The 23,787-nt window shown below is 46.5% G+C and overlaps 1 protein-coding gene across 1 annotated transcript in view; it reads right to left on the bottom strand.

Moving 5' to 3' along the window:
- Positions 1-23,787, bottom strand: part of MTMR6 (myotubularin related protein 6) — an 87,266-nt gene that overhangs the window by 23,503 nt on the left and 39,976 nt on the right. The window contains exons 3-7 of the mRNA XM_069759061.1: positions 19,903-20,065; positions 13,051-13,208; positions 11,949-12,077; positions 4,543-4,677; positions 4,335-4,467 (exon numbers count right to left, since the gene is read on the bottom strand). Of these exons, the coding sequence (XP_069615162.1) occupies positions 4,335-4,467; positions 4,543-4,677; positions 11,949-12,077; positions 13,051-13,208; positions 19,903-20,065 (718 nt within the window). The remainder of the gene's footprint in view (positions 1-4,334; positions 4,468-4,542; positions 4,678-11,948; positions 12,078-13,050; positions 13,209-19,902; positions 20,066-23,787) is intronic.

Genomic DNA, 23,787 nt, shown 5'->3' with positions numbered 1-23,787 from the left:
GCGAATGTCTCCAGCACCTCGGAGCGTCACTGTTCAAGGAGCGAATGTCTCCAGCACCTCGGAGCGTCACTGTGCAAGGAGCGAATGTCTCCAGCACCTCGGAGCGTCACTGTTCAAGGAGCGAATGTCTCCAGCACCTCGGAGCGTCACTGTGCAAGGAGCGAATGTCTTCAACACCTCGGAGCGTCACTGTGCAAGGAGCGAATGTCTCCAGCACCTCGGAGCGTCACTGTGCAAGGAGCGAATGTCTCCAGCACCTCGGAGCGTCACTGTGCAAGGAGCGAATGTCTTCAACACCTCGGAGCGTCACTGTGCAAGGAGCGAATGTCTCCAGCACCTCGGAGCGTCACTGTGCAAGGAGCGAATGTCTTCAACACCTCGGAGCGTCACTGTGCAAGGAGCGAATGTCTCCAGCACCTCGGAGCGTCACTGTGCAAGGAGCGAATGTCTTCAACACCTCAGAGCATCACTGTGCAAGGAGCGAATGTCTCCAGCACCTCGGAGCGTCACTGTTCAAGGAGCGAATGTCTCCAGCACCTCGGAGCGTCACTGTTCAAGGAGCGAATGTCTCCAGCACCTCGGAGCGTCACTGTGTAAGGAGCGAATGTCTCCAGCACCTCGGAGCGTCACTGTTCAAGGAGCGAATGTCTCCAGCACCTCGGAGCGTCACTGTGCAAGGAGTGAATGTCTCCAGCACCTCGGAGCGTCACTGTGCAAGGAGCGAATGTCTTCAACACCTCAGAGCATCACTGTGCAAGCAGCGAATGTCTCCAGCACCTCGGAGCGTCACTGTTCAAGGAGCGAATGTCTCCAGCACCTCGGAGCGTCACTGTGCAAGGAGCGAATGTCTCCAGCACCTCGGAGCGTCACTGTGCAAGGAGCGAATGTCTCCAGCACCTCGGAGTGTCACTGTGCAAGGAGCGAATGTCTTCAACACCTCGGAGCGTCACTGTGCAAGGAGCGAATGTCTCCAGCACCTCGGAGCGTCACTGTTCAAGGAGCGAATGTCTCCAGCACCTCGGAGCGTCACTGTTCAAGGAGCGAATGTCTCCAGCACCTCGGAGCGTCACTGTGTAAGGAGCGAATGTCTCCAGCACCTCGGAGCGTCACTGTTCAAGGAGCGAATGTCTCCAGCACCTCGGAGCGTCACTGTGCAAGGCGCGAATGTCTCCAGCACCTCGGAGCGTCACTGTTCAAGGAGCGAATGTCTCCAGCACCTCGGGGCGTCACTGTGCAAGGGATGGAGATTTTATTTCTCTCATGACACTAAGGCTATGTGCACACGTTCAGCTTTTTTCGCAATAAAAACGCATTCATATGCATCCTATCATTTAGAATGCATTCTGCAATTTTTGTGCACATGATGCGTTTTTTTCCGCGAAAAAATGCATTGCGGTAAAAAAAGAAGCATGTTCATTAATTTTGCGGATTTTTCATGTTTCTTCCGCTATTTAATGCATTGGGAAAAAACTCACAAAAAACGCATGCGGATTTCTGGCAGAAATGTCCGGTTTTTGTCAGGAAATTTCTGCAAGAAATCCTGACGTGTGCACATAGCCTAAAGTTAAAGGGAGATAACTTTCCTCTTGGTCGGGGCGCTGATCCCCGCTAGAACTTTTATCCCCGCTAGAATGGACGCTGCAGCTCTTAATTGATAGAGGCTGCCGGAGCCTCCGATTCGCCAGGGGAGGTGAGTAAAAAGATTTTAATTTTTAACTTTGTGGAAAATATTTTTCTAAAATATTTTTAAGCCTTTTGGCATTTCACAGAGAATAGGGTAAGTTCTGTAGTTTGACTTACCAATTAATCTCAATGGGAAAAATCCTTACACGGGATCTCACAAGTTGTCACCTATGCACAGGATCGACGATAACTTATTTGCGTGTCACTCGCTGCTGGGAAAGGATCACGTGTAACCGTGTTATAACGGAGCAGCGTTGGGCATCACCGACCCCGAGAGCTGTGTTCGGCCTTTTCTGCCAATCCCATAGAAAATTAATAGTGTTGGTTGGGTCATGCGACTTGCTGCATCATTTTTGGATAAAACTTCCCAATCCTGCCGATCAGTGCAGCTCCCAGCTGTCAGACACGCACTGATCAGTACATTATAACCTACTATCTGAAGAGCCCGGCGTTGCCTGGGCATAGTAAATATCTGTGGTTAGTTATAGCACGTCACTTCTCTTATTTTCCCATCACGCCTCTCATTTTCCCAATCACATCTTTAATTTTCCCCCTCACATCTCTCATTTTCTCCCTCACACCTCTCATTTTCTCCCTCACTCATCTCATTCCCCCCTAACACTTGTCATTTCGACCTCACATCTGTCATTTTCCGATCACTACACTATTTTCCCTCACTCCTCTCATTTTGCACTCACACCTTTTCATTTTCACCTCACACCTCTCATTTTCACCTCAGTATATACATGTTTGTCATCTCCCTTATATATAGTATACACCTGTATGTCATCTCCTGTATATAGTATATACCTGTATGTCATCTCCCCTGTATATAGTATACACCTGCTGTGTGTCATCTCCCCTGTATATAGTATATACCTGTATGTCATCTCCTCCTATATATAGTATATACCTGTATGTCATCTCCTCCTATATATAGTATATACGTGTATGTCATCTCCTCCTATATATAGTATATACCTGTATGTCATCTCCTCCTGTATATAGTATATACCTGTGTGTCATCTCCCCTGTATATAGTATATATCTGTGTGTCATCTCCTCCTGTATATAGTATATACCTGTATGTCATCTCCTCCTGTATATAGTATGTACCTGTATGTCATCTCCTCCTCTATATAGTATATACCTGTGTGTCATCTCTCCTGTATATAGTATATATCTGTGTGTCATCTCCCCTGTATATAGTATATACCTGTGTGATCTCCTGTATTAGACCTCGTTAACACGTTATTTGCTCAGTATTTTTACCTCAGTATTTGTAAGATAAATCCCCAGCCAATAGGAAGCCCTCCCCCTGGCAGTATATATTAGCTCACACATACACATAATAGACAGGTCATGTGACTGACAGCTGCCGTATTTCCTATATGGTACATTTGTTGCTCTTGTAGTTTGTCTGCTTATTAATCAGATTTTTATTTTTGAAGGATAATACCAGACTTGTGTGTGTTTTAGGGCGAGTTTCGTTTGTCAAGTTGTGTGTGTTGAGTTGTGTGTGGCGACATGCATGTAGCGACTTTTGTGAGATGAGTTTTGTGTGGAAACATGCGTGTACCAACTTTTTGTGTGTCGAGTTGCATGTGACAGGTTAGTGTGGCAAGTTGTGTGCAGCAAGTTTTGCGCATGGCGAGTTTTGCGCGTGGTGAGTTTTATGTCTGGTGCCTTTTGAGTATGTGCAAGTTTTGTGTGAGGCAACTTTTGCATGTGTTGCAAATTTTGTGCATGTGGCAATTTTTCCGCGTGTGCAAGTTTTGCGTGTGGCGAGTTTTCCATGAGGTGAGTTTTGCACTTGTGGCGAGTTTTGCGTGAGCCTAGTTTTTGCATGTGGCGAGTTTTGCGCGTGGCGAGTTTTGAGCGGCGACTTTTGTGTTTCGACTTTTATGTGGCGAGGTTGGTGTATGTGTGGTGAAATGTGTGCTGAGGGTGGTATATGCGTTCAAGCACGTGGTAGTGTGTGGCGCATTTTGTGTGTGTGTTCATATCCCCGTGTGTGGTGAGTATCCCATGTCGGGGCCCCACCTTAGCAACTGTACGGTATATACTCTTTGGCGCCATCGCTCTCATTCTTTAAGTCCCCCTTGTTCACATCTGGCAGCTGTCAATTTGCCTTCAACACTTTTCCTTTCACTTTTCCCCATTATGTAGATAGGGGAAAAATAGTTTGGTGAATTGGAAAGCGCGGAGTTAAAATTTCGCCTCACAACATAGCCTATGACGCTCTCGGGGTCCAGACGTGTGACTGTGCAAAATTTTGTTTCTGTAGCTGCGACGCCTCCAACACTTTTCCTTTCACTTTTTCCCCATTATGTAGATAGGGGCAAAATTGTTTGGTGAATTGGAAAACGCGGGGTTAAAATTTCACCTCACAACGTAGCCTATGACGCTCTCGGGGTCCAGACGTGTGACTGTGCAAAATTTTGTGGCTGTAGCTGCGACGGTGCAGATGCCAATCCCGGACATACACACATACATACACACACACACACATTCAGCTTTATATAGTAGATCCTGCATGTAGATGACGTTGTTTTCCCAGAGAATCCCTTTAATAAAGCCGTGATTTCCACTACAATCTGCCCCCGATTACATTCTGACCACATTATACCAGACAGGACCCCATCACACACCTTCCAGAAGCTTCTGCAGACTCGACCTCATCACGTGAATATTCTCAATTCCCACGAACTGGAACTTAATATTAGAGTAATTGTCGGCGTTCTCGTAGCCTTTTCCTGCCGCTCTGTTCGCCATGGCATTCAGCTGCAAAGTGACAAAATGTGTTCTGGTGAAATACATCCAGACTTAGTAGGAAATACGGAGGAGCTGCGGACTCACCTTGGGCCTAGTATCCATGACATACATGGAGCGCCATTCAGGGGTGGCTTTACTGACTGACTGCAGCATGTGCTCATCTTCTAGACACCGAGCGCTAAAACCCGACAAGGGCTGACTGCAGCGGCAGATGGCCACCTATGCGAAAGGAAAAGAAGTCATGTGACTATACATCCATGGTCCATGGTGGACGACTGATCACTGCCGAAACGAACACTCTTCTGCCTGTATCACCGATACTACTGGACCATCGCATGCCGCGCTCACATGTGTCAGTCCGCCAATAGCCTGGATACTTGAGAACATTCATTTCCCTTTAATCCCCCCATTTCAGCGGCAGCGGATACAGAGTTTCCACGTTCTCCCCTTGCAGAGAGCAGAGGAGGAAGGTGTCCCCGAGCAGGCGCCATCATTACATTTAGCACCCTATGAAATGTTTTGCTTCTTAAAATCTTTGCATTCTGAGATACATTTTCATGTACTTCTTTAACCCCTTTACCCCCAAGGGTGGTTTGCACGTCAATGACCAGGCCAATTTTTACAATTCCGACCACTGTCCCTTTATGAGGTTATAACTCCGAAACGCTTCAACGGATCCTGGTGATTCTGACATTGTTTTCTCGTGACATATTGTACTTCATGATAGTGGTAAAATTTCTTTGATAGTACCTGCATTTATTTGTGAAAAAAACGGAAATTTGGCGAAAATTTTGAAAATTTCGCAATTTTCAAACTTTGAATTTTTATGCAATTAAATCACAGAGATATGTCACACAAAATGCTTAATAAGTAACATTTCCCACATGTCTCCTTAACATCAGCATAATTTTGGAACCAATTTTTTTTTTTGTTAGGGAGTTATAAGGGTTAAAAGTTGACCAGCAATTTCTCATTTTTACAACACCATTTTTTAGGGACCACGTCTCATTTGAAGTCATTTTGAGGGGTCTATATGATAGAAAATACCCAAGTGTGACACCATTCTAAAAACTGCACCCCTCAAGGTGCTCAAAACCACATTCAAGAAGTTTATTAACCCTTCAGGTGTTTAATAGGAATTTTTGGAATGTTTAAATAAAAATGAACATTTAACTTTTTTACACAAAAAATTTACTTCAGCTCCAATTTGTTTTATTTTACCAAGGGTAACAGGAGAAATTGGACCCAAAAAGTTGTTGTCCAATTTGTCCTGAGTACGCTGATACCCCATATGTGGCAGTAAACCACTGTTTGGGCGCATGGGAGAGCTCGGAAGGGAAGGAGCGCTATTTGACTTTTCAATGCAAAATTGACAGGAATTGAGATGGGACGCCATGTTGCGTTTGGAGAGCCACTGATGTGCCTAAACATTGAAACCCCCCACAAGTGACACCATTTTGGAAAGTAGACCCCCTAAGGAACTTATCTGGATGTGTGGTGAGCACTTTGACCCACCAAGTGCTTCACAGAAGTTTATAATGCAGAACCGTAAAAACAAAAAATCATATTTTTTCACAAAAATTATATTTTTGCCCCCAATTTTTTATTTTTCCAAGGGTAAGAGAAGAAATTGGACCTCAAAAGTTGTTGTCCAATTTGTCCTGAGTACGCTGATACCCCATATGTGGCAGTAAACCACTGTTTGGGCGCATGGGAGAGCTCGGAAGGGAAGGAGCGCAGTTTGACTTTTCAATGCAAAATTGACAGAAATTGAGATGGGACGCCATGTTGCGTTTGGAGAGCCACTGATGTGCCTAAACATTGAAACCCCCACAAGTGACACCATTTTGGAAAGTAGACCCCCTAAGGAACTTATCTAGAGGTGTGGTGAGCACTTTGACCCACCAAGTGCTTCACAGAAGTTTATAATGCAGAACCGTAAAAATAAAAAATCATATTTTTTCACAAAAATTATATTTTTGCCCCCAATTTTTTATTTTTCCAAGGGTAAGAGAAGAAATTGGACCTCAAAAGTTGTTGTCCAATTTGTCCTGAGTACGCTGATACCCCATATGTGGGGGGGAACCACCGTGTGGGCGCATGGGAGGGCTCGGAAGGGAAGGAGCGCCATTTGGAATGCAGACTTAGATGGAATGGTCTGCAGGCGTCACATTGCGTTTGCAGAGCCCCTAATGTACCTAAACGGTAGAAACCCCCCACAAGTGACACCATTTTGGAAAGTAGACCCCCTAAGGAACTCATCTTGATGTGTTGTGAGAGCTTTGAACCCCCAAGTATTTCACTACAGTTTATAACGCAGAGCCATGCAAATAAAAAATATTTTTTTTTCCACAAAAATTATATTTTAGCCCCCAGTTTTGTATTTTTCCAAGGTTAGCAGGAGAAATTGGACCCTAAATGTTGTTGTCCAATTTGTCCTGAGTACGCTGATACCCGATATGTGGGGGGAACCACCGTTTGGGCGCATGGGAGGGCTCGGAAGGGAAGGAGCATCATTTGGAATGCAGACTTAGATGGATTGGTCTGCAGGCGTCACATTGCGTTTGCAGAGCCCCTAATGTACCTAAACAGTAGAAACCCCCCACAAGTGACCCCATATTGGAAACTAGACCCCTCAATGAACTTATCTAGATGTGTTGTGAGAACTTTGAACCCCCAAGTGTTTCACTACAGTTTATAACGCAGAGCCGTGAAAATAAAAAATCTTTTTGTTTTCCCACAAAAATTATTTTTTAGCCCCCAGTTTTGTATTTTCCCAAGGGTAACAGGAGAAATTGGTCCACAAAAGTTGTTGTCCAATTTGTCCTGAGTACGCTGATACCCCATATGTTGGGGTAAACCCCTGTTTGGGCACACAGGAGAGCTCGGAAGGGAAGGAGCACTGTTTTACTTTTTCAACGCAGAATTGGCTGGAATTGAGATCGGACGCCATGTCGTGTTTGGAGAGCCCCTGATGTGCCGAAACAGTGGAAACCCCCCCAATTATAACTGAAACCCTAATCTAAACACACCCCTAACCCTAATTCCAACGGTAACCCTAACCACACCTCTAACCCTAACACACCCCTAACCCTAATCCCAACCCTATTCCCAACTGTAAATGTAATCTAAACCCTAACCCTAACTTTAGCCCCAACCCTAACTGTAGCCCCAACCCTAACCCTAGCCCTAACCCTAGCCCTAACCCTAGCCCTAACCCTAGCCCTAGCCCTAACCCTAGCCCTAACCCTAGCCCTAATGGGAAAATAGAAATAAATACATTTTTTTTTATTTTTCCCTAACTAAGGGGGTGATGAAGGGGGGTTTGATTTACTTTTATAGCGAGTTTTTTAGCGGATTTTTATGATTGGCAGCCGTCACACACTGAAAGACCCTTTTTATTGCAAAAAATATTTTTTGCAATACCACATTTTGAGAGCTATAATTTTTCCATATTTTGGTCCACAGAGTCATGTGAGGTCTTGTTTTTTGCGGGACGAGTTGACGTTTTTATTGAAAACATTTTTGGGCACGTGACATTTTTTGATCGCTTTTTATTCCGATTTTTGTGAGGAAGAATGACCAAAAGCCAGCTATTCATGAATTTCTATTGGGGGAGGCGTTTATACCGTTCCGCGTTTGGTAAAATTGATAAATCAGTTTTATTCTTCGGGTCAGTACGATTACAGCGATACCTCATTTATATCATTTTTTTATGGTTTGGCGCTTTTATACGATAAAAACTATTTTACAGAAAAAATAATTATTTTTGCATCGCTTTATTCTCAGGACTATAACTTTTTTATTTTTTTGCTGATGACGCTGTATGGCGGCTCTTTTTTTGCGGGACAATATGACGCTTTCAGCGGTACCATGGTTATTTATATCTGTCCTTTTGATCGCGTGTTATTCCACTTTTTGTTCGGCGGTATGATAATAAAGCGTTGTTTTTTGCCTCGTTTTTTTTTTTTTTTCCTTACGGTGTTTACTGAAGGGGTTAACTAGTGGGACAGTTTTATAGGTCGGGTCGTTACGGACGCGGCGATACTAAATATGTGTACTTTTATTGTTTTGTTTTTTTTATTTAGATGAAGAAATGTATTTATGGGAATAATATATATATTTTTTTTTTTCATTATTTTGGAATATTTTTTTTAATTTTTTTTTACACACTTGGAAAATTTTTTTTTTACTTTTTTACTTTGTACCAGGGGGGGACATCACAGATCAGTGATCTGACAGTTTGCACAGCACTCTGTCAGATCACTGATCTGACATGCAGCGCTGCAGCCTTCACAGTGCCTGCTCTGAGCAGGCTCTGTGAAGCCACCTCCCTCCCTGCAGGACCCGGATCCGCGGCCATCTTGGATCCGGGGCTGGAGGGAGCAGGGAGGGAGGTGAGACCCTCGCAGCAACGCGATCACATCGCGTTGCTCCGGGGTCTCAGGGAAGCCCGCAGGGAGCCCCCTCCCTGCGCGGTGCTTCCCTGCACCGCCGGCACATCGCGATCATCTTTGATCGCGGTGTGCCAGGGGTTAATGTGCCGGGGGCGGTCCGTGACCGCTCCTGGCACATAGTGCCGGATGTCAGCTGCGATAAGCAGCTGACACCCGGCCGCGATCGGCCGTGCTCCCCCCGTGAGCGCGGCCGATCGGCTATGACGTACTATCCCGTCCAGGGTCAGATAAGCCCAGGGCACCTCGACGGGATAGTACGTCTAAGGTCACAGAGGGGTTAAAGAATACACATGCAGACGCCACATCAAATGCTGTTATCATATTGTGTCGTCCCCTCTAAATTGAGTGCACGATGATCCACACAAAAGCCTTATCTGACGTTGTCCATAATATCCAATATTACACACTGGACATATTTTGCTCACTGAACCACTTCACTAGCACTTTTCCCTGTGACATGGTCTCCCTCACGCTGGAAAAAGCATTGTTCATCACCAGATTGCTCCTGGATCACTGACAGAAGTTGCTCTTGGATGATGTTTAGATACTTTGGCAAAATTGTGAGTGAGGCCCCCCACACGAGTGGTCTCAGGATGCTTAACTGCTGGCAGACACCGGACACATGGTAGAGCTCAACTTTTCTTCTCTGGACAATAAATCTTCCAGATGTCACAGTGTGAAGGGGATTTCAGAGAAAATAACTTTACCCCAGTCCTCTGCAGTCCAATCCCTGCACTTACTACAGAATGTCAGTCTGTCATTGAGGTTTTCCTTGGACAGAAGTGTCTTTTTTGCTGCTCTTCTCTACACTAGGCTGCCTCCAAAAGCTTTTTACTCACTGTATGTGCAGATGCACTGACACCTGCCTGCTGCCGTTCCTGAGCAAGCTCTGCACTGGAGCTGATCCGATCCTGTAGTTGAATCTTCTCTTGGAAATTGTCCTGGCACTTGCTTGTCTTTCTTGGGCACCACAAAGTTTTCTTCCAACTCAACCACTCTCTGAAGTTCTTGATGATTTGATAAATGGTTAATTTAGGGGCAATCTTACAAGCGGCAATGTCCTTTCCCGTAACACCCTTTGATGCAAAACTATGATAACCTCAAGCATTTCCTTGGAGGTAACCACAGTTAACAGAAGAAGACATTGATTTCTAACATCAGACCCCATTTATAGCAACCAGTCTGCTCTTATAGTTCAATCCGCATGACAGTGGTAACAGCTGCCTACACTTTCTCCTGAGCTTGCATGATCACTGAAATGATGTTAGCAACTCATTGTAAGGCAGGGCTGAATCTCAGAGGGAATTGGATTTTTTTAATAAAGTTAATTTTCATGGCAAGAAATGACTTTGCATTTTTTTGCAAATCCTCTGATCACTCTTCATACAGTTGGTTACAATTTAGTCTACTTATACAAATTTATGGTAAACAATAATAAATCAATAATTTAATATTTACGCAAGAGGAGTATTCCGGTAAGAATTTGTGAAAATTATTAGATCGGTTATTTTCTTGTTAATCAAAAACACGAATGTACTTTGTTATATGAGTGGATACCATTTATTATGCTCAATGAAAATCTATCTGATTTAAAAAAAAATTATTAGATCGGTAAGTGCACCTGTCTCATCTAGCCGGCTTACTTATCCAGCCCGCACCTGCCTCATCTAGCCAGCTGACTTATCCAGCCCGCACCTGCCTCATCTAGCCGGCTGACTTATCCAGCCCGCACCTGCCTCATCTAGCCGGCTGACTTATCCAGCCCGCACTGCCTCATCTAGCCGGCTGACTTATCCAGCCCGCACCTGCCTCATTTAGCTGGCTGACTTATCCAGCCCGCACCTGCCTCATCTAGCCGGCTGACTTATCCAGCCCGCAAATGCCTCATCTAGCCGGCTGACTTATCCAGCCCGCACCTGCCTCATCTAGCCGGCTGACTTATCCAGCCCGCACCTGCCTCATCTAGCCGGCTGACTTATCCAGCCCGCACCTGCCTCATCTAGCCGGCTGACTTATCCAGCCCGCACCTGCCTCATCTAGCCGGCTGACTTATCCAGCCCGCACCTGCCTCATCTAGCCAGCTGACTTATCCATCCCGCACCTGCCTCATCTAACCGGCTGACTTATCCAGCCCGCACCTGCCTCATCTAGCCGGCTTACTTATCCAGCCCGCACCTGCCTCATCAAGCCGGCTGACTTATCCAGCCCGCACCTGCCTCATCTAGCCGGCTGACTTATCCAGCCCGCACCTGCCTCATCTAGCCGGCTGACTTATCCAGCCCGCACCTGCCTCATCTAGCCGGCTGACTTATCCAGCCCGCACCTGCCTCACCCAGCCCACACCTGCCTCACCCAGCCCACACCTGCCTCACCCAGCCCACACCTGCCTCACCCAGCCCGCACCTGCCTCATCTAGCCAGCTGACTTATCCAGCCCGCACCTGCCTCATCTAGCCCGCACCTACCTCATCCAGCCCGCACCTGCCTCATCTAGCCAGCTGACTTATCCAGCCCGCACCTGCCTCATCTAGCCCGCACCTACCTCATCTAGCCAGCTGACTTATCCAGCCCGCACCTGCCTCATCTAGCCCACACCTACCTCATCCAGCCCGCACCTGCCTCATCTAGCCGGCTGACTTATCCAGCCCGCACCTGCCTCATCTAGCCGGCTGACTTATCCAGCCCGCACCTGCCTCATCCAGCCACCAATGTGATAACCGGGTTCCACACTAATAGCAATGTACCCGACTATCTCTGGCAATCCGATAGGGAATGAATGGAAAGGCTGGGCTCAGGCTCAACCGCGGCTCCATTCAAACATGGGACAGAAGTCACCTATTTGTGGTCTCAGTAGATGGACCACCACCAATCTGGTAGTTATCACCTATACTGTGAATACATTATGACTTCTTCTTACTTGTATATACAGGGGATTTAGACTTCTACATCAGGAAACAAAACTGTGATCATAAAGCCTAGTCTAAACTTTCAGCCAGCCATTAACAGAAGTTTTGTACATTTCAGAAATAGATACCTGTGTCTCCTGATGGTAATAAGACAGCACGGGAAACCTGCCTTTACTTCTGAACTTTGAGCTCCCCACAATGATCGGCTTACTAGCAGTAACCGGTACATACAGGTCTCGAGGGTAAGTCTCACATACCTGAAAAATAAAATAAGGCAGTGATATACGGTCCATGCTCGGATCGCAATACCCGGCCTGAGCGGAGGTGTCCTGACCTGAAGGAACAGTCTCATCTATGTCTCTGAAGCAGTTGTCTGGAGTCAGGAGACCCTCCGGTCAGGCCTAATATTGGGAGCCTAGCAAGGACCGTATCATGGACTAACACAGGGAGAGCGATGCAGAGAATACTCTTAGTGCCCTATTCCAGGCTACGGCCATGTTCAGACTAGAGTTTGTGTGATTCTGACATTTTAATGTTTTCTTGTAGCAGCGATTCTGCCCGAAATCACCAAATCCAAACTTCTTGTCACGCGTCACTGAATTATTAAAACTCTGCGTCTTTCTCTCCTGTATCTAGTTGGGGAAAATCACAATATGTTTTATTGTTCCAATTCCTGATCTTGAGACAGGAGTCTAGGAGACCAAGCGTGACGTCCGCGTCACAGGGTACACATGCGTCAAGATGGCGTCTGGTCTGCGCTACAGTCAAGTCCCATCTACACCACAAACGCTGCAGCTAATCACTGGGCTCAGTGGTATTTTCCCGTCTACCCAGCATCAGCGCTGAAGTCAGTGATTGGTTGCAGTGGTATTCTGTTGTAGAAGAGTTGTCACTGGTGCAGTCCAGCAGGGGATACAACAGGTATGTAAGGATTATTCTGCTTTTTAAAGCGTTATCAGCATTTTGCTCCATTGTTACCTTTCAGTCCACCCGGAAGCTTCTAAGGAAAGTATACAGAAAGTCATAGAGCCCTCAAATATGGCGAAACAAATTGGTAAATATACCAAGATTAAGTAAATGACAAACAAACTCTGATCTGTCTGTAAACAACTACAGAAATAAAGCTACATAACAAGAAATCGCATAAATAGCAGTTCCCTAAAATGATGTTAGTTTTGAAGACATTTTTACATTTCGATAAACCGACTCGTCCCCCAAAGGTGCATTTACCTTATACTCCCTGTTCACATCGGAGAGGTGCCAGTAACCATTAGGGACTCCCATCCGCCTATACTCATCTCTCAGGTCTATGCATTGCCAGCCGAGAACACGTTCCGCCTCCTTTTGTTTGGGGTTGTAGGAAAATGCGTAAAGATCTTCATATCGGACTAATAGAAAAATAAGAAATAGTTCTGCATTTACCTGCATGCTGTAATAAACATTTTTGTGTGTGTTTTTTTGGTGGGCACATATAAACCTATATGGCTGCAAATCTATAATACAGTAAATATTTGTTCAGTGATCCATAGCTTTTGGGCTTTTTTTCAATACTGAATGCAGCTCCTTCCCACTACATGACAAAGTAATATGCCATGGAGCAGGCTCAAGCTTGAGCCCCTCAACACAGGGCAAGTGCCAGTTGGCTTATCCAGCCGGCACCCGCCTTACCCAGCCGGCACCTGCCTTACCCAGCCGGCACCCGCCTTACCCAGCCGGTACCCGCCTTACCCAGCCGGCACCCGCCTTACCCAGCCGGCACCCGCCTTCCCCGGCCGGCACCCGCCTTACCCGGCCGGCACCCGCCTTACCAGGCCGGCACCCGCCTTACCAGGCCGGCACCCGCCTTACCAGGCCGGCACCTGCCTTACGCTATCTGCACACGTTGTGGATTTCCTGCGGATCCGCAGCGTTTTTTCCCGTGTAGAAACGCTGCAGATCCGCAAGTGATTTACAGTACAATGTAAATCAATGAAAAAAAAACGCTGTGCTAATGGTGCAGAAACGCTGCGGATTAAAATAAGTAGCATGTCACTTCTTTTGTGTGGATCTGCAGCGTTTTTGTACCCATTCCATTATAGAAATCCGCAGGGGTAAAAACGCAAGAAATTCGCACAAAATCTGCAGCCAATCCGCACAAAAAAACGCATCAAATCCGCACCTGCGTTTTCTGCCAAGAGATGCAGAATCCGCCCAAAAATTCCAGAGGCTAACCCGCAACGTGTGCACATAGCCTTACCCAGCCAGCACCTGACTTACCCAGCCAGCACCTGACTTACCCAGCCAGCACCTGACTATAAGAAATAGACATAGCGCCAGTCACTCGCAATCAAATTGGCTCCATCCTTGTGACTCGTCAATTTGGGCTTCCATCACCTGCCCCAGCACTATGACCACAGAAGTGATTTTTAATTGATATTTAAGGTAGCTGGGGCCCACTCAAGGCTACGGATGCTGCCATGTTAGTACTCCTGTGAAGCCCAGTCTGTGGTGGACTGTCATTTAACCAAAAAGATGCAATACTGTGGTATAGGAATACAGTCTAAAGTATTAAAAGATTATATATAATGGTTGCCATGGCGACGATGATGTCATAAAGGTTGCCTCGACCAATCAGCGACGGGCACAGTCTGCCGCGAATTCTGGAATCATCATTGTCCATATACTACAGGGACATGCATATTCTAGAATACCCGATGCGTTAGAATCGGGCCACAGTCATATATATATATATATATATATATATATATATATATATATATATATATATATATATATATATATATATATATATATATATATATATATATATATATATGTATATATATATATATATACATATATATATATATACATATACATACACATATATATACTGTAGCTATTGAACCCGTTCTACGCCCGGGTGGCGAGCATTTATATTCAGCAGAAAAAACTCCGGCACACAATTAAAGTCAATGCAATTTGCTGGTGAATTTATTAGAAAATAACAACGTTGCAAGTAGTATAAATCCGTAGGAGGAAAAAATGTAACACCGCATACGTAGGAAAAATGCTATGTATTGATTCACAGGTAATAATTTCATGTATTGATTCACGGGTAATAGTTTCAACGTTTCGGCCTGTAAGCCTTTTTCAAGAAAACCTGTATGTGAATCCGTGACAGGAATCCAGCAGTGCGGGGTCCGTAATGCGGTCATTACGGACCCCGCACTGCTGGATTCCTGTCACGGATTCACATACAGGTTTTCTTGAAAAAGGCTTACAGGCCGAAACGTTGAAACTATTATCCGTGAATCAATACATGAAATTGTTACCTGTGAATCAATACATAGCATTTTTCCTACGTATGCGGTGTTACATTTTTTCCTCCTACGGATTTATACTACTTGCAACGTTGTTATTTTCTAATAAATTCACCAGCAAATTGCATTGACTTTAATTGTGTGCCGGAGTTTTATTCTGCTGATTCTACTATTTTTCTCCTGAGCACCTTACCCAAGGACAGTGAGCACCTCATTTTCTACAGACTGAGCATTTATATTGGTATATGGTCTCCATCCTGGTATGTGCTGCTCCATCCTGCGTCCCCATCCTGTCATGTGCTGCACCCATCCTGCGTCCCCATCCTGTCATGTGCTGCACCATCCTGCGTCCCCATCCTGTCATGTGCTGCACCCATCCTGCGTCCCCATCCTGTCATGTGCTGCACCCATCCTGCGTCCCTATCCTGGTATGTGCTGCACCCATCCTGCGTCCCCATCCTGTCATGTGCTGCACCCATCCTGCGTCCCCATCCTGCGACCCCATCCTGTCATGTGTTGCTCCCATCCTGCGCCCCCATTCTGTCATGTGCTGCTCCCATCCTGCACCCCCGTTCTGTCATGTGCTGCCCTATTCTGTCATGTGCTGCTCCCATCCTGCGCCCCCGTTCTGTCATGTGCTGCTCCCATCCTGCGTCCCCATCCTGTCATGTGTTGCTCCCATCCTGCGCCCCCGTTCTGTCATGTGCTGCTCCCATCCTGCGTCCCCATCCTGTCATGTGCTGCACCCATCCTGCGTCCCCATCCTGTCATGTGCTGCACCCATCCTGCGTCCCCATCCTGTCATGTGCTGCTCCATCCTGCGTCCCCATCCTGTCATGTGCTGCACCCATCCTGCGTCCCCATCCTGTCATGTGCTGCACCCATCCTGCGTCCCCATCCTGTCATGTGCTGCTCCATCCTGCGTCCCCATCCTGTCATGTGCTGCACCCATCCTGCGTCCCCATCCTGTCATGTGCTGCACCCATCCTGCGTCCCCATCCTGTCATGTGCTGCACCCATCCTGCGTCCCTATCCTGGTATGTGCTGCACCCATCCTGCGTCCCCATCCTGTCATGTGCTGCACCCATCCTGCGTCCCCATCCTGCGACCCCATCCTGTCATGTGTTGCTCCCATCCTGCGCCCCCATTCTGTCATGTGCTGCTCCCATCCTGCACCCCCGTTCTGTCATGTGCTGCCCTATTCTGTCATGTGCTGCTCCCATCCTGCGCCCCCGTTCTGTCATGTGCTGCTCCCATCCTGCGCCCCCGTTCTGTCATGTGCTGCTCCCATCCTGCGCCCCCGTTCTGTCATGTGCTGCTCCCATCCGGCGCCCCCATTCTGTCATGTGCTGCCATATTCTGTCATGTGCTGCTCCCATCCTGCGCCCCCGTTCTGTCATGTGCTGCTCCCATCCTGCGTCCCCATCCTGTCATGTGTTGCTCCCATCCTGCGCCCCCGTTCTGTCATGTGCTGCTCCCATCCTGCTCCCCCATTCTGTCATGTGCTGCCCTATTCTGTCATGTGCTGCTCCCATCCTGCGCCCCCGTTCTGTCATGTGCTGCTCCCATCCTGCGCCCCCGTTCTGTCATGTGCTGCTCCCATCCTGCGCCCCTATTCTGTCATGTGCTGCCCTATTCTGTCATGTGCTGTTCCCATCCTGCGCCCCCGTTCTGTCATGTGCTGCTCCCATCCTGCGCCCCCGTTCTGTCATGTGCTGCTCCCATCCTGCGCCCCCGTTCTGTCATTTGCTGCTCCCATCCTGCGCCCCTGTTCTGTCATGTGCTGCTCCCACACTGCTCCATTATGGTTTATGGCCTCATAAGATGCTCCATACTCTATGCCCCCGTACACTGCTCCATTATGGTTGATGGCCCCCTTAACATGCTCCATTCTATATGCCCCCGTACACTGCTCCATTATGGTTGATGGCCCCCTTAACATGCTCCATTCTATATGCCCCCGTACACTGCTCCATTATGGTTGATGACCCCCTTAACATGCTCCATTCTATATGCCCCCGTACACTGCTCCATTATGGTTGATGGCCCCCTTAACATGCTCCATTCTATATGCCCCCGTACACTGCTCCATTATGGTTGATGGCCTCCTTAACATGCTCCATTCTATATGCCCCCGTACACTGCTCCATTATGGTTGATGACCCCCTTAACATGCTCCATTCTATATGCCCCGTATGCTGCTGCTGCAATATAAAGAAAAAAAAAAAAACATACTCACCTATGGTCGCTGGGCGCCGAGTGCTGGGGGGCCTGAGCAGGCGGGGACACCAGCGCGCTGTGGGGGTCAGGTGCCGGTATCGCCGCCAGCTCAGGCCCCCCAGCGCTTACTATATTCACCTGTCCCCGTTCCACCGCTGAGCGCCGCCATCTTCCCGGCTTTTCTGGCTGTGACTGTTCAGTCAGAGGGCGGCGCCGTCGCGCATTAAGCGCGTCATCGCGCCCTCTGAACTGAAGGTCACAGGCCGAAGACCGGGAAGATGGCGGCGCTCAGCGGTGGAACGGAGGACAGGTGAATATAGGCGATACTCACCCTGCTTCTCTGTTGGAGATCGCGGTGTGCGTTCAGTGTAAGGCCCAGACTGCGCCGGCGCTTGCGCAGTCTATAAAGGCTTCGGACAGAGTGATGCTCCCAGCGTTATATTATAGATATATAAATTTAAAGATTTTTCTGTATTTTCATGAATATGAAAACTGTACATTCACACTGAAGGCATCAAAACTATGAATTAACACATGTGGAATTATATACTTAACAAAAAAGTGTGAAACAACTGAATTTATGTCTTATATTCTAGGTTCTTCAAAGTAGCCACCTTTTGCTTTGATGACTGCTTTGCACACTCTTGGCATTCTCTTGATGAGCTTCAAGAGGTAGTCACCGGGAATGGTTTTCACGTCACAGGTGTGCCCTGTCAGGTTTAATAAGTGGGATTTCTTGCCTTATAAATGGTGTTGGGACCATCAGTTGTGTTGTGCAGAAGTCTGGTGGATACACAGCTGATAGTCCTACTGAATAGACTGTTAGAATTTGTATTATGGCAAGAAAAAAGCAGCTAAGTGAAGAAAAACGAGTGGCTATTATAACATTAAGAAATGAAGGTCAGTCAGTCCGAAAAATTGTGCAAACTTTGAAAGTGTCTCCAAGTGCAGTGGCAAAAACCATCAAGCGCTACAAAGAAACTGGCTCACATGAGGACCGCCCCAGGGAAGGAAGACCAAGAGTCACCCCTGCTTCTGAGTATAAGTTTATCCGAGTCACCAGCCTCAGAAATCGCAGGTTAACAGCAGCTCAGATTAGAGACGAGGTCAATGCCACACAGAGTTCTAGCAGCAGACACATCTTTACAACTGTTAAGAGGAGACTTTGTGCAGCACGCCTTCATGGTAAAATAGCTGCTAGGAAACCACTGCTAAGGACAGGCAACAAGCAGAAGAGACTTGTTTGGGCTAAAGAACACAAGGAATGGACATTAGACCAGTGGAAATCTGTGCTTTGGTCTGATGAGTCCAAATTTGAGATCTTTGGTTCCAACCACCGTGTCTTTGTGCGACGCTGAAAAGGTGAACGGATGGACTCTACATGTCTGGTTCCCACCTTGAAGCATGGAGGAGGAGGTGTGATGGTGTGGGGGTGCTTTGCTGGTGACACTGATGGGGATTTATTTAAAATTGAAGGCATACTGAACCAGCATGGCTACCACAGCATCTTGCAGCGGCATGCTATTCCATCCCGTTTGCGTTTAGGTGGACCATCATTTATTTTTCAACAGGACAATGACCCCAAACACACCTCCAGGCTTGACCAAAAAGGAGAGTGATGGGGTGCTACGCCAGATGACCTGGCCAGACCGGAACCCAATCGAGATGTTTTGGGGTGAGCTGGACCGCAGAGTGAAGGCAAAAGGGCCAACAAGTGCTAAGCATCTCTGGGAACTCCTTCAAGATTGTTGGAAGACCATTCCTGGTGACTACCTCTTGAAGCTCATCAAGAGAATGCCAAGAGTGTGCAAAGCAGTCATCAAAGCAAAATGTGGCTACTTTGAAGAAACTAGAATATAAGACATTTTCAGTTGTTTCACACTTTTTTGTTAAGTGTATAATTCCACATGTGTTAGTTCATAGTCTTGATGCCTTCATTGTGAATTTACAATTTTCATAGTCATGGAGATACAGAAAAATCTTTAAATGAGAAGGTGTGTCCAAACTTTTGGTCTGTACTATATATATATATACCATATATATATACCGTAATCCTCACCATTTTGCTCAGTCAAAAGTAAATAGATAAAATAAAATACAAGTGTTTTAAAATTTTGCTGCATCCGTAAAAGTCAGATGTATGAAAATATAAAAATATTTAACAAGTATGGCAAATATTGTGCAGAAAAAAAGTGAAAACGAAAAGATGCATGTAATTTAAAAATGCACTAAAATGTGATCAAAAGGCTGTGTGTGCTCCAAAATGATGTCATTAAAAACTACAGCTCGGTGAGCAAAAAACGGCCCCGACACAGGACCCTCCATGGAAAAATAAAACTTAGGGGTCTCAAAAACTGGGGACACCAATTTTTTATTTTTATTTTTTTACAAATTTTACAATATTCAAAAGGCAAGATTTCCAGCCCCCGATTGCTTATGCTGATCCTGAACTACCAGTTTCATGAATAGAATGCCAACACTGAAGTGAAGACTGACACATAACCAGGAGATTATTTATTATATATATACGACTCATATAAAGACTTGGATGTGGTCCTACCTGGCCTGGACAGCTGGAGCAGAGAGTTGTAGATGTCATGACAGTCCCGCTCTTTGGGAACTATGAAATGCACCACGCGGAAGTTCTTGCACTGGATGACTAGTGGGCAGCCTGTGGTGGTGAGGGCCAGCTTCTCCACAGCAGAGATGTGATGGTGCAGAATCTAATGTAGACCAGGAGCACATCAGTCACGGGGAGTACAAACCTCAACTATGCACAAAACCATCCAAATAAAGTCATCCATGTCCTATAAAGCAGAGATATTTTGGGAGCCATGACATAACCTATTTTTCTCTTTTTCTTTTCATCGACACATTGCAAATTCTATGACTAATTCTATGACTTTGATGTTGGAGATTTTCTGCGCCTATTACATAATATTACTTGCGCTTTTATAGCTGTGGTTTTTGTCTCTTTTTGTTATGTCATGTTTTAAATAAAGCTGCTTTATTTTCCATACTTTCTGGTATTTGCGGTTTTTACCTGTGGATTTTCCGCATCTAATGCAAGTCTATGGGGAAAATCTGCACAGAAAACTTAGAATATCCACAAGAGAAACTGAAGTTGCGGATTTCCTCTGGAGGATTGCCAGTGTCAGAGGCTGACATCCTCCGACACAGCCTCCCCTGCTGCGCTGTGTTACGGCGGCCTCCACTTCACCCACACTCCTCGCCCCGGGAACAGACATGGTGGAGGAGTGGGTCTTTTTACCATCTGCACCTTCAACCCAATCCCACCTCTGCTCTCCCTTATTCTCCATTATTTTGAAGTCCACTCTGTCCACATCTACTATCCCACCAACAACCTCCAAGTGGCCGTCATATACCGACCTCCAGGCCCGGCCATTGCCTTTATTGACCATTTCTCCACCAGGCTTCTTCAATTTCTCTCTGGTGACATTCTCACCGTCATCATGGGTGACTTCAACATCCCCCATTGACACCTGTAAGTTGGCAGCCTCCAAACTCACGTTGCTTATTTCATCTTTTGGATAGTGGTCCTCCTTAGCCACCCACACAGACGGACACACATTAGACCGTATCTTCACCCGCCTCTGCTCCCTATGTAACTTCAGAACCTCCTCTCTCTCCCTATCTGACCACCATCTACTCACATTGTCATCCATGTCCAGCATGTAGCATACTCCTATAGAGACCTTGCACATCTAGACACTAGAACACTCTCTGACTATTATACTACTGGCATCCATATCTTCACAGACAGTGCCACTGCTTTCTACAATGCCATAATGGCAACAGGTATTGATGCAGTTGCCCCTCTCATTCACGGCAAAGTGTGACGAATGAGTAGACAACTCTGGCACAATAACACCACTAAAAACCTTCGGCAAGTGTCCACAGATGCGGAGTGGCTCTGGAAGAAAACAAGTTCGCAAGATGACATCACTGGATTCTAACAAGCAACACTCACATTCAAATCAGCCCTCACCTCTGCTAAACAGGACATCTTCACAAGTTTTGTATCTTCCTTATCCAACAACCCCAAACAGCTATTCAAAACTTAACTCTGTTGTCCAATCTCCACTGCTCCCTCTGACCTCCCTAATCTCTTTTGAGGACTTTGCCATGCATTTCAAAAATAAGATCAACTAAACAAGGCAAGTCTTTATTGTTCGACCACCACAACCCCTTTGTATACCAGACCAATGCCCCTCCCCCATAACCTCCCTCTCCAACATCACTGAAGGAAACCTTACTTATCTCCTCTTCAAATCACACCTCACAACTTGTGTACTTGACCCCATCCCATCTCCTCCTCAACTTCACCACCCAACTTATCACATCACTTCAACCTATCATTAAACTTCTGGTACCTTCCCTTCTGCTTTCAAACATGCCACAATCACTCCTATGCTCAAAAAGGCATCCCTCAACCCAACCGCTATGTCCAGCTATGGCTACGTTCAGACTAGCGTTGTGCGCCGCTGCGTCGGCGAAGCAACGCACAACGCACGCAAAAACGCGGCAAAACGCACGCAAAAACGCTGCGTTTTGCGACGCGTGCGTCGTTTTTTGCCGAAAATCGGACGCAAGAAAAATGCAACTTGTTGCGTTTTCTTGGTCCGACGCTTGCGGCAAAAAAGACGCATTTGTCGCAAAACGCAAACAAACAAAAACGCATGCGTCCCCCATGTTAAACATAGGGGCGCATGACGCGTGCGTCGCCGCTGCGTCGCCCGACGCTAACCCGACGCACACTAGCACAACGCTAGTCTGAACGTAGCCTATCACCTCATATTGCTGCTCCCATTCGCTTCCAAACTCCTTGAACAACATGTTCACAAACTTTTCTCCCCCCTCTCATTTAAGTTGCTCTTTGCCAACCTACAATCTGGCTTTCGTCGCCATCATTCCACTGAAACTGCCCTGACCAAAATTACTGAAGACTTACAGCCAAAGCCAACAGACAATTCTCTATACTCATCCTTCTAGACCTGTCCTCTGCCTTCTACTACACATCCTCTCTTCCTTTGGCATCAAAGACCTTGCCCTATCCTCAATCTCCTCATTCCACACTACCTCCTCATCCCATTCTCTCTCTGTTGGGAGTCGGCCAAGGATCTGTTTTAAGACCCCCTACTCTTCTCCATCTATGCCCTTGGCCTGGGACAACTCAAAGTCCCATGGCTTCCAGTACCATCTGTACACTGATGACACTCAGATCTACCTCTCTGGCCCAGATGTCACCTCTCTGCTGTCCATAATCCCAGAGTGTCTATGAGCCTTAGTGTCCTCATTCTCCGGTTGCTTCCTCAAGCTCGATGTGGACAAATCTGAACTTATTATCTTTCCTCCATCTTACATATCTTCCCTAACTAATATATCTATCACAATAAATGACATCACACTATCCCCTGTACCAGAAAGCAGCTTCCTCAAGGGTAACCCTTGACTCTGCCCTGTCCTTCAAACCACACATCTAAGCTGCGGCCACAACCTGTTGCCTTCAGCTCAAAAATATTTCCATAATACTTCCTTTTTTCAACCCTCAATCTACTAAAATATTTTTGCATGCCCTCATTATCTCCCACCTCAACTACTGCAACATCCTTGTCTGTGGCTTACCTGCTAACACTCTTGCACCTCTCCAGTCTGTCCTTAAGTCTGCTGCCCGAATAGTCCATCCTTATCCTTGCTACTCCTCAGATTTTTCCCTCGGCTAATCCCTTCATTGGCTCCCAATTCCCCAGCGTATCCAGGTCAAACTACTAACACTGACCTACAAAGTCATCCATAACCTGTCTCCTACGTACATCTCCAAACTAATCTCCTGATATCTTCCCAGGTAATCTCCAGTCTTCCCAAGACCGCCTTCTCTCCTCCACACTTATTAGTTCCTCACCCAATCGCCTCCAAGACTTCTCCCGAATATGCCCCCATCCTCTGGAATTCTGTGCCTTATCCACCATATTCCGATCCTGCAGACAGAACCTGAAAACCCATCTCTTGAAGAAAGCTACAACCTGCAATGATCACGCTGCCACCTCAACACCACCGGAGCTGCCGCAACTCCCCAACCTATTGTCTCTTTCAACATCATCCTGTAGAATGTAAGTCGGCAAGGGCATGACCCTCTCCCCTCTGTACCAGTCTGTCATTGTTAATATGTTTACTGTAAATGATATCTGTGTTTTGTATATGACCCCTTTCTCATGTACAGCACCATGGAATCAATGGTGCTATATAAATAAATAATGATTCCGAGCACGTTCGGCAGGCTCTTTATGCTGAGTAAAAAAAAACACAATCTCTATCTATATATATAATTGTCTAAGGGTTTTTCCGTCTGTCTGTCTGTCCTGGAAATCCCGCGTCTCTGATTGGTCGAGGCCGCCAGACCTCGACCAATCAGCGACGGGCACAG

Source organism: Ranitomeya imitator, chromosome 3, assembly GCF_032444005.1.
Source record: "Ranitomeya imitator isolate aRanImi1 chromosome 3, aRanImi1.pri, whole genome shotgun sequence".
NCBI lineage: Eukaryota > Metazoa > Chordata > Amphibia > Anura > Dendrobatidae > Ranitomeya > Ranitomeya imitator.
This window is presented reverse-complemented; position numbering and strand designations above follow the sequence as displayed.